The 16,587-nt window shown below is 41.1% G+C and overlaps 1 protein-coding gene across 1 annotated transcript in view; it reads left to right on the top strand.

Annotated features, from left to right (window-relative positions):
- C8H9orf85 (chromosome 8 C9orf85 homolog) overlaps nt 1–11,185 on the top strand; it is a 32,330-nt gene extending 21,145 nt beyond the window's left edge. The window contains exons 3-4 of the mRNA XM_054986567.1: nt 5,665–5,778; nt 8,323–11,185. Coding sequence (XP_054842542.1) covers nt 5,665–5,778; nt 8,323–8,503 — 295 coding nt within the window. The 3' untranslated portion in view covers nt 8,504–11,185. The remainder of the gene's footprint in view (nt 1–5,664; nt 5,779–8,322) is intronic.
- The last annotated feature ends 5,402 nt before the right edge of the window (nt 11,186–16,587 follow it).

The raw sequence follows: 16,587 nt of genomic DNA, 5'->3' as shown, positions 1-16,587 counted from the left end.
TTAATAAGGTTGATGTTCACCTGCTCCAGGTTAGGACTTTTGGTTAATCTCAAAAAATCTAACCTTACCCCATCCAGGAGAATACTGTTTATCGGTATGGAACTGGATGGCAATGTAAATAGAGGTTTTCTGCCCAGGGAACGTGCACTAAAGATTGGCAGGATGGTGAATCTCTTCTCAAGATGTAGGTTCCAGTCGGTAACGGCTATCCAGAGACTGCTGGGTCTTATGGCCTCTTCTGCGGCAGTTACCCCTGTGGCCCGATTGCACATGCAACCACTCCAGCTGTGGTTCCTATCTGTTCATGATTTTGAACACGAATCCCAGAACAAGAGATAATTCCATTCCTAGAGGGGTTCTCTGTGCCTTACGATGGTGGCTCAATGAGTCTAACCTCCTTGGGGGTATTGCATTTGGGTCCATCCGAACCGAGATCACGATCTCGACTGATGCCTCCACGATAGGATGGGGAGCCCAGTGTGGTGCCCTTAGGGCACATGGGGTCTGGTCAGAGCAGGAAAGGGAAGATCACATTAACCTGCTAGAATTGAGAGCGGTCCGCTATGCCCTTATCGCATTCGCAGACACGCTGCAGCAGAAATCCGTTCAGGTACTCACGGAAAATTGCACCACCATGTTCTACCTGAACAAGCAAGGGGGCACTACCTCCAAGGCCCTCTGCGACGAGGCCGTTCGGATTTGGGAATGGGCCATGGACAGAGGCGTGTTCATTCATGCGGTCCATATTCCAGGCACCACCAATGTCATCGCGGACAAACTGAGTCATATGCGATCCGACAGCTACGAATGGACCATAGCAGACGGCTACCTGAACGCCATCTTTTTGGACTGGGGGTTTCCAGACATAGACCTCTTTGAATTGGAGGACAACAAGAAGGCCCCACGATTTTGCTCCAGGGGAGGTCTAGGTCACCTCTCCCTCGGGGACGCGTTCCAGATACGCTGGACAGGGCACCTGTTTTACGCCTTCCCTCCGTTCCTGCTGTTGTCTTGAGTCATCAGCAAAATTCAGAGGGATGGGCCTCACATAATTCTGGTGGCGCCCTTTTGGCCCAGACAAGCTTGGTTCCAACATATCATGCAGCTTTCACAGGGGTCATATTATCGGTTCACTCTGAACCCGGACCTTCTGTCCGACAAAGGGGTTTGCTATCACGACCTACCCAAACTGAGCCTCACTGCTTGGCACATTCTGGGCCGGAAGGGATGTCTGACAGAGTAGCTGAGATTTTGCTGAATGCGCGTAGGGACACTACTCGCAGGTCATACTCTGCTAAATGGAAGCGTTTTGAAGCTTGGGCTAATGACAGAGGGGTGAATGTTTGGGATTGCCATCTGTCATCTGTGTTTGAGTTCCTTCTGTCTCTAAAGGATGGGGGACTCTCTAATTCCTCCATTAAAGTTTCTTTGGCAGCTATTTCAGCCTTCCACCCTAAGATAGATGGGAAAACGGTTTTCTCCCACAGTTTGTCGAAATCTTTTTTAAAAGGGTTGCATAACATGTTTCCACAAGTCAAGGAAATTGTTCCCCAGTGGTCACTGCAAGTAGTATGAAACCGCCCTTCGAACCGCTAGCTACTTGTGAGTTAAAATGGTTGTTCTGGAAAGTGGCTTTCTTGATTGCCATTACATCTGCCCGCAGAGTTAGTGAGTTGGTGGCCCTAAGGTGGGATCCGCCTTTTCTGAAGGTCCATCAAAATAAAGTGGTTCTGAGGCCTGACCTTCGTTTTAGACGTAAAGTCTCCACTCAGTTTCATACCTCACAGGACATTGTCCTGCCTATCTTTTTTCCTGACCCTTCTGATAACTCTGAAAGGGCCTTACATTCCTTGGATGTGAGAAGGGCTATTTTATTTTACCTTCAACGTACTTCACAGTTTAGGTGTGCCAAACAACTGTTTGTGTGTTATTATGGGCCCAGGAAGGGAAAAGCTGCTACAGCTCAATCAATTTCTCGCTGGGTTACTCAGACTGTTAGGGCCTGCTACTCGCATGCTAAGTTACCTTGCCCTTTGGAAGTTAAAGCTCATTCCACCAGAGCGCAAGCTACCTCTGCAGCCTTCCTTAGGGGCGTGCCCTTGCAAGACATCTGCAGGGCTGCAACGTGGTCGTCTTCTGACACGTTTGCTAAGCATTATGCACTAGATGTGTGGGAAAGGAAAGAGGCTGCTGTTGGTCAAGCAGTACTTCAGTCTCTTTTTCAGTGAGAACACATGCCCACCTCCTGGGTAAGTGGCTTGTGAGTCTCCCATGTGGGGCTGCACAGAAGATGGACAGTGAAAACAGAGTTGCGCTTACTGTAACTACTGTTCATTGACGTCTTCTGTGCAGACACACAACCCTCCCTCCTACCCCGCTGTGTTCTTCCAGATAATGTGAAGGCATTCGGCGGCAAAGGAGAAACTGAGGGGAAGGGGGCGACGTCGCCCAATGTTGCTCGGGCGGGAAAAGCCACGCATGCGCATTGGTGCGTACATGCGCCCCCTAGTGGACGTTGGCTAGAAAAGAAAAATTCCGGTTGGCAGGCCTGCGCAGGCGCAGTCCCATATGTGTCTGCACAGAAGACGTCAATGAACAGTAGTTACGGTAAGCGCAACTCTGTTTTCTCATTAGTGTGTTTATTATTAATTTGTAAGTATTAATTTGTAAAAAATGAAACATATTAAGGAAATGATTAAAACCTTTGCAACTACTTTCATTACATAAGAGTAGAGGTGGGCACGAACAGAAATACAAACCAAAATTCGTCACGGACCTGGCCAATTCATGGTTCGCGAACCAGTGGTTCATCAGAGCCCATTTCTGACAAACCACCATGAACTTTAGGCTAGTTCGTTTGGTTCGTCATTGCAGACAGCCTGGTGCCGATCAATCAGTTTCCTAGGCAACAGGGCGGATAGGCTTTCTGCAGCCCCCAAAGTGACCTTCTGCTGCACCAGAAGTGACATTTTCACAAACCAAGCAAATCAGGGCAAGTTTGTGAAAAATCATGGTTCATGAAATGGAACTAATCACAAACCGCACGGTTCGGTATTTTCCCAGTTCGTGCCCACTTCTACATAAGAGCCATGAAACATCTCCTTAAAAGTTAATCCAGGTAAATAGTATTGAAAGTACACTGTCCCAAACCAACAGCGGTTGAATAAATATTGGCCCTTGTACTCTACGTTCAGGAGCAACCTTCACATTCCATGCAAATCTCTTTATTTAGTGATTTTGAGCTGAAGATGAGGGAAGGAATGCTTTCGCTTTGGGCTGTTTTTCACCTCACCTCACCCCCCACTTACTCCAGTCAAGGAGAAAAGCCACCAGGAAAGGGGAAACTAAAAATGACTAATGGGATGCAGACTTAAGACCTGTCACTCATGATTGCTGGCTGTTTTTATTGTAAAACAAAGTTGACATTTATATGTCTTTGTGTGTAGTTTGCCTCTGGAGTGGCGGTACCTGTGTTTGCATCACTAGATGATGCATGCAAGAAAATTCTTTTCTGGTTATCTTGTAAATAACCCTTGAGATTACTCTTGTTTAAAAGCTGCCATGTCAACATTACTGTATAAAACTTCTGTTGAGAGAAATAAGGCATGTGAAGTAAACCTTTTGACTAAAGCTTAATTCTCACGGAAGCAATAAAACTGAACTTGAGCTGTTCCATTTCAGGCTACAGGTATGGGGTGGGGGAGGTTTAAAAAAAAATACTGCATTCTAGCATTTAAGACAAAAGACAAAGCTAAAACTCTTCTCCCTAATGTTAGTTGCTATGCAGTTGGAATGTTTGGCATGGAGGAGCTTTCAGTCACGTGAGCCCTCACCTGAAGTGCGGTCAAGAGACAGGTTGATCAATCACTTAAGTTTGCTTTTATTTGGAAAATGTATATCTTTGGTTTTGATTGACCTTCAAGGTGGCTTACTATCATAAGGAAACTACGATAGTTACAGTTGTATTGTGCATAGTTATGTACTGTAGTTGTATAGTTAGAAGAACGATAGTTATAGAGAGACTGCAAAAGAAGACAGAATCCAGTGCAGACAATAGTCTTTCCTAAGACCATGCAGGTTCCAACTTGTTTCAGGCAATATAGTCCTCCTTCAGCTAAACAGCCATATTGAAAACTCACCAAGCTAGGCCTCCTGTCCATGATGTGAAGGGGCAGGTGCCTCTGCTTGCTTCTCATTTGTCTTGGAAGCCCACTAATATTTTGAACTACACATACCAAAAAGGACAAAAGTGGAGGTAATCCTTTGACTTCCGTGTAAAAATCTTATACATACTGTATTGTGATTTTATTTGAAACAAGAACCGTGCTTTGAACCTAAGGAATTGTAAAGGAAAACATCTAAAATTACTAATCTCTAACTTTTTTGTATCTTTAAAATTCTACCTGATGAGCATATCTCTCTGTGCTATGCTGTTGCAAATATTCTCTGGAGTATCCAGAGTGCTTAAAAATGGTTCCCTGGATCACTGTTTTCTTTTTTTTTAAAAGCTAGAGGGATATTTTTTACCCAATATGTTAAATAGGCTTGGGTTTTAAAAAATGTCCCAGTGACAAAATACAAAAATTTCTGGGGTGGTTTTCGACTACAGCTGCTGCTTTGTTTAGAGAAAGAAAACTATAAGTGGTAACTGGCTGTATTTGGAGACATTGTTTATTTTTGTAAAGATGGCAGTGTCCTAAGAGGACAAAGTCGTACAGCCATTTTGCCAACAAAAATGCAACCAGAGTAGGAAACTCAACCCAAGTTTGTATCCAGATGCAGAAATCAGTAGCTGAAGCTTTTTAAGGCCTTAAGTTGAACATGATCTTGTGTTAATCACTGCATATCTGATTGATGTTACCATGTAGAGAACTGTGGGAAAGTTAGAAGAATCAATAATCTACATTTTTGAGTTCAATACTCCATTCATGATTAAACATGCCCCTCAAGAAGCAAGGCAGGAAATTGTCCATAGCAAGGAAGTTGTGTTGGGCTAACTAAGTATTAGACATGAAGCCAATACACTCACCAGAACCTGCTGCAGTGCAAGTACCCACCAGGGTGTGTGCACCTTGCAATGTTTCCCACATGTTACAAAAGCATTGCTTCAATGCTCACTTTTGTTTTCACAGTACTCACTACAGTTTTCAGCAAACTCAGCAACCTGATCTGTACCATGTAAGCCAACATTGCATTCTGACCAAAGACATTAATTTGTGTCTTTGTATTTTTAGAAACAGGTATGGTGCAGTATAGAGTAGATGTTGTTGTGCCAAAAAATCTCTGCCTGTTCACCTGGTAGTGATGAAAAAAGTGTGAATGCAAACACTTACATTAGATATATTTGTAAATATTAAAAAATAAGGCCCCTTTATCACTTTAAATTTCCTATGATATTTCAGCATCAATATTATTTTATATGCCTTGTTTCAGATTTTGTTTCAGGTTTTTGTTGTCTGAGGCCTTTTATATTGCTTATTGAATATCTCATTCTGTTGATTGCATTAATTTACACTGTGTAATCTGCCTTGAGTCTCAGTGCAAAAGGCAGACTATAAATATAGTAAGAATTCTTTATAGATAGATGGATAGTTATAAAAACTTTAGTTAGCAGATTGGTATGACGGACAGTAACCTAATTGACTTTTGTTTCTTTCTTAATAGTGTGAAATGTCTACAGAAGACTGTCAAAGATTCTTACCACATAGTCTGCAAACCATGTGCTTGTGAACTGGAGCTGTGTGCTAAGTGTGGGAAACAAGAGACAATAGTTATTCCGTAAGCATGCTTAAAATTGGGGGATTTTTTTGTGCCTAGAGCTCTTATGTAGTTGATTGTTTTATGATACATACATTGAAAATGGGACTTGAGTTACATGTGCATGTATTTATTTGGTCTTCTTAATATACATTAAGAATCTACCTTCAGTCTTTACGGTAGTGAAACCGAAATTTATACGACAAGCTAAGCAGAGGTGAGGAAATTATATACATAATTGCTAGCTTGGTCAAACAATCTGTTCTTGGTAATGTAAACTCTTTACAACTTGGTTGATATTTCCCATCTATGTAACTAGGATGAACCTGCTTGAACAGATCAGTCTGTTAATGGAAATGCTTGCTGAAGATCTCTTCATGCATTGGTTTTAGGACTATTTATCATTTTTGCCTTAAGGTAGTTTGTCTGTTCTATTGTGTGCAGTATTTTCCCAGCAATCATATTGCAACATTTTATTGCTGGAGAAATTCAGTTCTTTCCGAACAAACATGTGTACAGCACGTAGAATGTGGTTGAATTATATTCCCGGGTATTTGTTGGATGCCCATGCATCACTTGAGGTAAGCAGTAAACCACTCTTGTGTGCATTTATATGTCAACTAATGTCTGGGACACTTTCTAAACTGTATCAAAATTTGATCATTTAGGAAAATAGTTTTCCCCATTGCAGTATTACAGCCTCTGCATTTGTTTTGTAAAGTAGCAATCATCAGCAAGAGCACCTCTTTTGTCCACATTAATGCCCTTCAGATCCATGATGACTGATTTATTTGCTATTCTTTCCTTGTGCTCTTGAATGCTGATGAGGAGGAGTTCTGGTGAGGAGGACATGTTCTGAAGCACAGGCATCAGAACATGTCCCCTAACAAAACAAAAAGACTGCCAGGGCTTGCTGCGGGCGCCGCTGGGTGGGGCACCGGCAGGCCTGGCTCTGACTTCAAAGGGATACTGCAGGGACCCTGCTGTGTGGAAGGAGGGGCAGTATACCTCACCCAGACTCCCTCTCAGTCCACTCACTGGCCTGCTGAACCCGACCCCATCATCACTCTTCCTCTCCTCCTTCATCAGCTTTCCTCTTCTCCTCCTTGCACTCTCTCGCTTCTCTCCACTCCTCCTCCACTCCATCACTCCTACTCAACCCACCATGCCCTGTAAGAGGGCTTCCCTTTTATCCCCTCAGCCTTGCCATGCTCTACCTGCCAGCCATGCCCTCCTGCTGCCTTCTAACCATGGCCCTAGCTGGCTTAGGCAGCTGCACCTGTGCTCGTTTGGCTGGAAGCACTGGGCCGGGCCACTTGGGCCTCGTTGGCTGGCTATCCAGCCTCTCTGGCAGGGCTAACGGCTGAAGGCAGGTCTAGCTGAGCCTCTTTGGCTGACTGCCCATCTTCTCCCCCAGATTGCCTCAGGCAGCTCCACCTGGTGTTGCCTCGCTCCTGGCCTCCCCTGGGCTAGATTATTGCTTTCAAGCTGGCCTGCAGGCAGGGGCCTGGCTCTGGGTTGCTGAGGCTGCTTCTCCTCCCTGGCTGGTACAGTTTCTGTTTGGTCAGCTGCTATCTGTCTGTCTGCACTTCCTTTTCCCTCTCCCTCTGCTCTGGCCCCCTCTGGGTTGAACCCACTCTCCCTGCCTGGCCTCCTAGACTCCCACTGGAGGGTGGGACTAGCTGGCCTCCACCTGCCCCTTCTAACCCTCTGAGGCTTGGGTGCTTCTTTCCCTCCCTCCTGTGTAGGTAGGTTCTGGTTCTGGGAGCCTGCTGGGGCGACTGGGTGGCTGTCTCCCAGCTGTCTCCCGTCTCCTCCTCCTGGCAAGTCCGGGGGCTGCGCTGTGGAACCTGGACACAGACCAAGAGGACTGTATCTTCTCACCTGTACTAAACCCATTTATAAACATTTTCATTATATAGGGTCTGACAGTGGCAGTACTAGGAATTGATTGGGGTTAACACAAGTTTCTAGTGCTATAAACCCACCCCACCCTTCTTCCCCTAAGTATCTTGAAACTCACTGAGAGTGCTGTTTTTTGTAAAATACCAGTAACATGTGAGATTATGCTTGATACTTTAGTAGTAGGTATTCTCTCCTGCTACTAATTGCTGGGATTTTATCATATAAACACTCTACCGGTGAGTTTATAATTCCACATTCCAAAATGTGTAATGTATTTTGAATGCACAGCTTTGTCACTTCAATAAAGCTGATGTCTACTTTGTAGTACAGAGCTTTAAGCAAGATTAAGTAATGCCGTGTCGTAAAAGAGGCAGATGCTTTGGGTTTGTCAAATAATGGCTCACCATTAACACTAAACAGAGAAAAGAAACTAAACCTGGGTGACATCTAGAGTATAGCACCGGTTTTTATTTCGCTTGTAACAGCAGTTTCCTCTTAACATAGCAAAGTATTTATCTGCTTTTTCTGGGCCGGAGTGCTTCTCTCTGGTTACTGCAATCAAAAGGGAACAAATTTTTATATGTCTGATCCTATTTTGAAAATTCAGGAAAAGCTCAGCTCAAGAGATGTTGCTGTGTGTGTGTTGTTGGTTTTTTTTAGGATTCAGACGAGTCCAGTGAAGACTGAGGAACAGGCAGCCCAAAATGATGAGCAGAAGAGCACAAGAGAGACCCTTGAGGGTGGTGGTGAATTAAACTTAGGAGGTGGCTTGGAAGATGATCTGGAGTTACTCATGCAACGGATTAAAAATTTGAAACCTGAAAAAACAGAAGTCCAGTGACCTCTTTGCAAAGAAAGTTCTGATAAGAATTGAATTTCTTGCCAGAAGGCCGTATGTAAGACTGTTGCCTTTCACTGTGAAGGAATTAATAAAAGACATCTGAAGATAAAAATAACCATGCTGGATCAAACCAATGGTCCATATAGTACAGCATCCTGTTTCCAACTGTGGCCATTCATTTAGTTATCATGACTACTCAGCAATGATAGACCTGCCCAGTCTCCTTTTAAAATGCATCTAAATCAGTGCCCATCACCACATCTTGTAGCAGTGAGTTCTGTGGATCAATGGCCTGTTGTGTGAAATAGTCCTCTTCTTCCTGCCAATTGAGAATAGTTTGCAGCAAACTAATGAGGCTATGCTGCCTTAAAGGTCTTATTAACAAAATCTGTTAGAGGATTCTATTACTTAATAAACCTTTCTTTTACTAAATTGTCGTCTGAATGAAGTAATGCTGTACAACTTGACTGTGCTTCCTCCCCTTTAATCCTTCTGATTATCATGCTGCCATACACCATGTCATCCAGCTACCTTTGGCTTAACAGCCTCCCCTCTTTATTGGGTAAGTGAATGTCATCTTTCAAATTCTTTTCTTTACTTGATTAATTTTGTGAGAGGGTTTTTCTCCTTAAACATTGAAACTCTACTTCTTGTACACTTCCAGTCATTTTTTACCCAGTGACTAGAACAGCTGGATCAGAACAAAGGTCTATCTTTAAAGAGGATGTTGTATGAATGTTGGTCAGCAAGATGCTATTGAGAAACCCACAAGCAGTCTCTGAAATGGTCAGGAAAACAGTAAAACAAGAGGGCAAGAGCGCAAGCATTTCATATACTACCTAGTTGATGGGTTCTAACAATATGTTAAACAACCATGGCAATGGCAGTGATATTAGGGAACCAAATGTTTTAGGGCCATGAGGGAGTAATCTTATTGATCATGTTGAAGTGAGTTTTAGAAATGACCTTTATCAGTGATTAGTTGTTTTTGTAGAACGGGATACTACATCCATTGGGACTAAGGCAACAGCTACATAAGGGCTTCTTCTGCTGAGAAGGAGAATAGCTGCTGTGTGAGAGGTTGCTAAATCACAAACGGGGGCAGAGGAATAAATCTTCACAGTGTTTGAAGTCCTGGGGAAACCCAGATTTTATTCCAGGGTTTTTTTTAGTGGAAATTTGAGAAAAAACAGTGGAGTCTTTTCCTATTGGAGAAATCGAAAGGGGAAAAGGCCTTTATAAACCCATCCCATCCTTTCCCTTAATTTTTTCCCCTGCGTCTTATCTAGATGAGGACCAATAGCTTACCCTTGCTTGAACTGACCACACACCAGGAGGAGTACTGGAAAAAGAAACAGTGCTGTTTTAAGTATGTACTCTGGGAATTTGGAAACTGTTTCCACTTGATCTTCATAAGCAATGATTTTGTCCAGGGTGTGTCTGTCAGTGTTTAGAGAACTATGGATCTTTCTTGCTTGTGTTTGTAGAAATGGTTTATTTTGGACATGAAATATACACAATGTGATCATTTTGTGCCTGACTTGGTGCTGTATCCCTCTGGAAATCTGCACTCAGAAATTAGCCTATAGGTCTCGGGTATCTTGATCCAAGTCCCCTGAGGGATCTGTCTGAGTATTAAGTTCATAAACAGAGCCTAAAAGTTGTCACTTTTCCTAAATTAGAACAGTCCTTGCCATACATATTCCTTGAACCAGAATTTATTTGCAGATACTTAGACGTGCATATAGAGCTCTTTGAACCATAGCTCTCCAGTTGTTTTAATTGAGGGTTTACTCTGTCCCTGCATTGCCGTTTCATCCATATGGAACTAATCTTGATAATGAACACTGGGAGCTCTCTATGTATGAAGCACCTGTAGACCTTCTGGTCATAAAGTGTTCTGTGCCAAAAACATAAATGATTCCTATACTTGAATCCAAAATGAGAGAAAGCGTCACCTGATAGCATATTTCTGTAACTGCATTCATTTCTTTCCAGAGATTTGAATTAACATATGAACACATTCCAGGGCTGCTTTTACCAAGCATTTTCCACATTTCAGCTACTTGACTCGTGTAGGTTTTTTCTGTTTTTGTTCATGTATTTGTGCACAAATTGAGAATAGCGTTTTCCATCCTCAAAAATACATGCTATATTTTAAACCTTTTAAAAAATGGTGTTTCCCTGGCAGGAAGCTATTGCACATACAATGCTGCTTCATACTGAATCAGACCCTCGGTCCATCCAAGTCACTATTGTCTACTCAGACAATTGGCATGAACAGTTGTGTGTGTCTGAAAGGGAAAATATGCCTTATGTTTAAATTACAGGAAATGCCCCTTCACTTCCTTTCTTCTTTTGCATTTTTCAGTGAACTTCTCTATAGTTGCTGGGAAACTTCCACCAGTATTTTTGGCACCAATAAAACTTTATTTTGGGGATCAGATCAGAGCAACATTGTAGCATACTTAACAGCAGTACATTGCCACTGTTCTGTTCTGTGATTATGTTTTGGGAGTTTCTATGTTGCTAAATATGCCAAGTTAGCAAGTTATGCTTTGTTTCAGAAAGATTTCATCTCTGTCATTGACTTTATGCTTGTTTTCAGATTATTATTTTTTTACCATTCCCTATAGTATCTGCTCACCAAATGTCCTAACTGTTGTTTTCACTTGCACTGTGTAAGCCACCTTGTCTATCAGTGAGACAGGTAGACTATAAATAAATAATACTATTAATCCTTCATGATTTGTCCTGAGGTGGAGGGTAGATATTTCAGAATAGTGCACAATTACACAATAAAATGATTATTAATGTATTTCAACACTGACGGAGAGGAGAGGACCCAGCCGCCTTTTGCTAATGCCAAAACATTTAAAGAAAAAATACTCAAAAACAAGTGTAATTGCTGTGATGTATTATCTTGTCATTTTTTTCCTTGTAGCAGTGACAATTAGTATAACAGAAGAGAATTATCCACATCTCAGCTTACCTTTAAACAGGGGTGATGGGGAATTATTCTGTGGTGCCTATATAAATATGTGGAGTCTTTTAAAAGGTTGTAATATTATGCTATCCTATGCGGCACTGCCCAGGTTTTTAAAAAATTAAAAGAGGGTTGTGAAAAGTCCTGACAGTTGCATAAGAACATGCTGGTGTGGTGAGGGCTTCAATACATACCAGGTTTAAAGGAAACCCACAGTTAACAATACAGAGAAAATACATTGCCCTCTGCCATCTGGGATCTCCATGACAAGGGTGATTTCACACACAATTGTACCAGCAACCTGACCACCACTGAAAACTATCCCAGTGTAAAAGCAGCCATGTTCCCTATTTTGTTTGAAGGTGCACTCCTGAATATGAAAATCTGCACAATTAAGCCCTCCACCCATGTTTATTGTATAAGTAATAATTGTATATTTTGTTACAGACTTGTATCTAATAATATTGGAACAACATACATTTTGATATAAGTCTTACAGTACTCTTGAGATCTAGAAAATGTTATGTAAGAAATTATTCAAATACTGATCAGTAGACTTTTGCAGTGCAATCCTATGGATAGTTACTCCAGTCTAAGCCCATTGAGTTCAATGGGCTTAGACTGGAGTAACACTCCATAGGATTGCACTGTTAGTCCCTTCTCTGCCCAAGTTTGTTATACCTGCTTTATGTATATCTTACCTGCTTTATGTAAACCTATTTCAATGATGCTTTTGCTTGAGACCTTTCTGAAAGCTCCTTTAAAAAGACTGGGAGTTGCACAGTAGTGCAGTGCTTGGAGGATTAAATCGGTTTGGTTGTATTTTTAGCAATATACTAAAAAATTATGTAGAAGGAGATGGGTGCATCCACAGCATCATATATGAAATCCCTGTCCTCACCAAATCAAAGATGTTGTTACAACACTGATGGCTAGAAATACGAGTCCCCACCCCACCCCTGTGCATGAAAGCTAAGATTGTCATGATTTCAACAATTTCTAGGCTGTTTTAAAAAACAGCCTTGAAGCCAAGTAGTGTCTATTGGCAATTAGGTTGCCTCTCTCTGGTACAGAATGGGTTTAAGAATAAACTGCCAATTCCTGCACTTGACAGTTGATATAAGCATGCCCAGAATTTCTTATGAAACTTGCATATTTGGCAGTTACATAAGACTTGACACAAGGCTTTATCTTATTTAAAAAAGCAACCTGGGATTGATTTATTGCAGCAGAGCAACAGGTAGTTCAAGCAGTTATGGCTTTGTAATGGGAATATGGATTAGATTACAATATACCCAAGTTGTACACATGTATTCTAGTGAACTGTGTATAAACATTAATATAGTTTGTCAACAGGTTATATAACCACACAGGTGTTCCTTTTATATTTGACAACCAATTAAAAGTAGGGACAGTAGTAGAGTTCTGGTTTGGCTAATGGAGACTTGACGTGCATCCAGGGAGCTGGACCATCAAGAGTGACTGTTTTGGGCAGGCCAGGTGCTCAGATCACCAGCTGCCACTCCTCTACAGGTAGAAGAGGAGCTAGAACACTACGAGTCCCGGAGAGAGTGATCTTGGCAGTGGGGAAGGTCCTGGATATAGGATTTCCCTCATCACCTTGAGGTCCCCTCGGAGAAGGGCAAGCTAAAATCTCTGCAGTACTCTTTGAGTCATTTGTTTGGCATAAGGTCTCCAGAAACCAAGCTTCAGAACCAGATTTGGCCAATTGGAAACGAAGGAGGCAGCACGGAAGACCCAAACAGAACAAATTGAGGTAAAAGATCTTTATCTTGCTTTCGGACTTAAAATGAGAAGAGGAATTTAATCAAAAGTTAAAATTGTGGACTGAGCTGATAGAACAAGAAAGGAGCCAGACATCTTGAAGGAAAAATTGAAATTTGATAGACTATAAAGTGTAAAAGAAGTGAAAATATTTGTTTACACATACCTGCGGTTTTGAGAGAGATAGCCAGCAGTGAGAAAAGGGAAGAGGTGGAGAAGCTGCGGAGCAAACATCGCGAGAGAATAGAATGCAAGGAGAACAGCAAGTGGCACTGCCTAGAGAGACTTAATCTGGAGAGCAAGAAGAAGGAAGGGAAAACAGCAAGGAAGACCTCGGAAGGAAAACAAAAGAAAACGTGAGCTATAGCAACGAGAGGACAAGAGGAAGTGGATACCCACCATTCCGGAAGAGAAAAGGACGAAGCAAGCTACTATAGAGACTCTCCACCCGATATCTGGTGAGATTAAAATAGTTGAACTTTTAAAAGATGATAAAGATATCTGGGGCGGGAAGAAATCTAGTGAAGAAGTATGAAGAAAGTGGAGGAGGAATGGCAGGCTGCCATAGGATCGGCTATAGAATAGCTGGGGGAAAAAATTACAGAGGGCTATGAAGGATTGAGACAATCTATGCAGAAAATGGAAGAGAGCTTAATTAAAAATATAAAGGATTTACTAAAAGCAGAAATGGAGCCAAAGAATGAGCTACAAGTAGCAAAGCAGATGACTCAAGAAAGGGAGCAAAAAACCACCGATTTGACACCGAGTTTTAAAGAGGAAGAACAAGTGTTTCAAGATTGTGTGGCAGAAATTGAGTACAGAGCTACAGATATCAAGCAGGGAAAACACAGTGTGTGCAGGAACAAATGATTGAAGTTTTGTCAGGACTTTCAAAGAAGCAATTACAAGAGTTAACAACAAACATGAAATACAGAACCAACTCCAGTTATGTTCAACTTTAAGAAGTTGCCAAGTGATAAGATTGTTCAAGTGAAAGAGAGAGCCTGGAAAAGAGACATAAACATAAGATTCAAGTTACAAGAAGGAATTACTTAAAGGACTAAGCTTTTAGCTTTAAGCTACAAGAGTTTCTTAGGGGATGGAATTCATGGTTAAAATGTAAAGTTAAAGGAAATTAATAATCTAAGATAAATGAACAAATTGGAAAATATAAAATGTAGAGTTAAATAAGTGAAGTGACAAGAAAATAAGGAGAATAAAATTTAAAAAAAAAATTTTATGGGAGAGTAAAATGTCAAAGTTAAATTTATGTGTAAAAGATATGGAAATTACAGAAGGGATTTTTTTTTGAAGGAATAAGTTATTAATTTTAAATTAAAGTGTTATCTTAGGGATCAAAATTAAAGTGTTTGGATTGGGAAAATGTAAAAGTTAAATTTATTTGTAAAAGGGATGGAAACAATAAGGGTAGTCTATTGATAATTATAGAAATGTAGTAAGAAACAATAAGTTAGGATTTTACCTTTAGTTATAGGGACAAATGAAAGTAACATAGAGTTAACGATAAGAAATAAAGGAGTCATAGTGCTATTGGGAGTCTACATAGAAAAGGGGAGAGGGGGAGGGGGTGGGCTGCATATATGAATGTATGGGGAAATATGTTGTAAAAATACTGGTAAAATGTATGTCAACCCATCCAATAAAAATTTATTAAAGAAAAAAAAAAGTAGGGACAGTAGTAGACAAATGATTCTGGGCCATTCATGATCTGCTCACTTAAGTTTTCTGTTACCTAGTGATTTATGCACTTATCTTGCAACTGGATTAGGCATCACTCTTTGCTAGGTAGAATGTTGCATGACTGAAAGTCTAAAGAATCAGCTGAATCTAAAATCAGTAATATTTTATATTGTTGTCATGTGTGAAAGATTTTAAGATGTTTCTATTTATAGCACATGCTAATTCCTATATAAGATGCTAACCCAAATAGCAGATCAGGGTTTTGATGAAGGAAATCTCATGTAGATCTAGGAGAGAAAAATATCTGTGCATCTATTGAAAACTCAGTGCATTTCATAATATCTGATTTTAAATCTATCTTAGATTTGAAAGATGTTAAGAGAGATTATTCTTACTGCATGTACCCCTTCATTGCTTATAAGTTTTATTTTAATAGCCCTTTCTATCTTAGTATCTTGCTTTATTAAAAAGATTAGATTAAAAAAAGAATAAACATTAAACTCTAATAGAAGTCTCTCTGTGCCTTGATGGGAAGAGTTAAAACAAGGAGAACCCATATAAATTATTTGTACCAAGTAACAGGATCTTCAAAGAGAGATCTTTGTTTTTAGGTCTCATGATTAAATCCTGTGGAGCTGTTCATAGTTGAGATATAAATCTCTTTAACTGGACAGTTTGGAAGCTTTAATGAGACATGGATAAATAATCCATTGCAGCTTGGCAATCATAATAGGAAGTGGATCAGTGGACATTTGGACTAAGCTTAATTAAGCTTAAAGATCAGGTTTCACTATTATTCAAGGGGGTCTTCCTGAGGCAACTCTGACGTTGGCCACTGCCCGTGTTTCTTACCTTCCTGCTATCGCTGCGTCAGTGCAGGTGCTAGCAAAGAGAACTGACACATTCGCACCTTTTGGGAATGGAAATCCTGAATATTTTGTGTAATCAATTCTACTCAAGAGAGTAATTTAGATGGGGCAAACATCCTTTCAGTGAGCAGCAATAAGGCTGGAAAACATTGCTAGTTATGTGGTTTATCACACGAAAAGGTGAGAGGAAATCCTGACATGGTAGGAAAATACGTCACAGAACTGTCAGTTGTGAAAACTAAAGGGCAGTTTCTGCTGCTGCTGCTGCGGTGGTCAAACCTATTAGTTTTGTTGGCAAGGCAAACCAAGCAACTGGCACAGTGAGGAGGACAAAACAGGAAGTAGAAGGGTGCGGTGAGGTAGGGATGATATTTAATACTTCCTGAAATAAGTGACTCCTCTGTTTACACTCATTGTTCAGCTTGCAGATACTTAGTCTGAGAGATTTGTTCCAACTGGTAGCAATAGTCTCCCAATTTAGCACAAGTTCAATCTGGCTATTAAAGCAACCTAGCTGGCAGCCTCTTAAAAAGTAACGGTGTGGAAGATGGCCCCTGCAGTAAGCTTTCTGGCAGTTGATTTTATCCATATCCAACCCCCCACCACCACTGCCATTTACAGGTCCTTTGCTTAAAATTTTCCCATTTAAGACAATGCGCACACAAATGGTTTATCTGCATCAGCATATTTTAAAATGGTTAAGGCCGTGTAAGGAGCTATGCGCTCAAAGTGACCCACATTGT

The sequence above is a fragment of the Eublepharis macularius genome, chromosome 8, assembly GCF_028583425.1.
Source record: "Eublepharis macularius isolate TG4126 chromosome 8, MPM_Emac_v1.0, whole genome shotgun sequence".
NCBI lineage: Eukaryota > Metazoa > Chordata > Lepidosauria > Squamata > Eublepharidae > Eublepharis > Eublepharis macularius.
The sequence above is the reverse complement of the archived record's forward strand: the minus strand, read 5'-3'. Positions and strand labels throughout refer to the sequence as shown.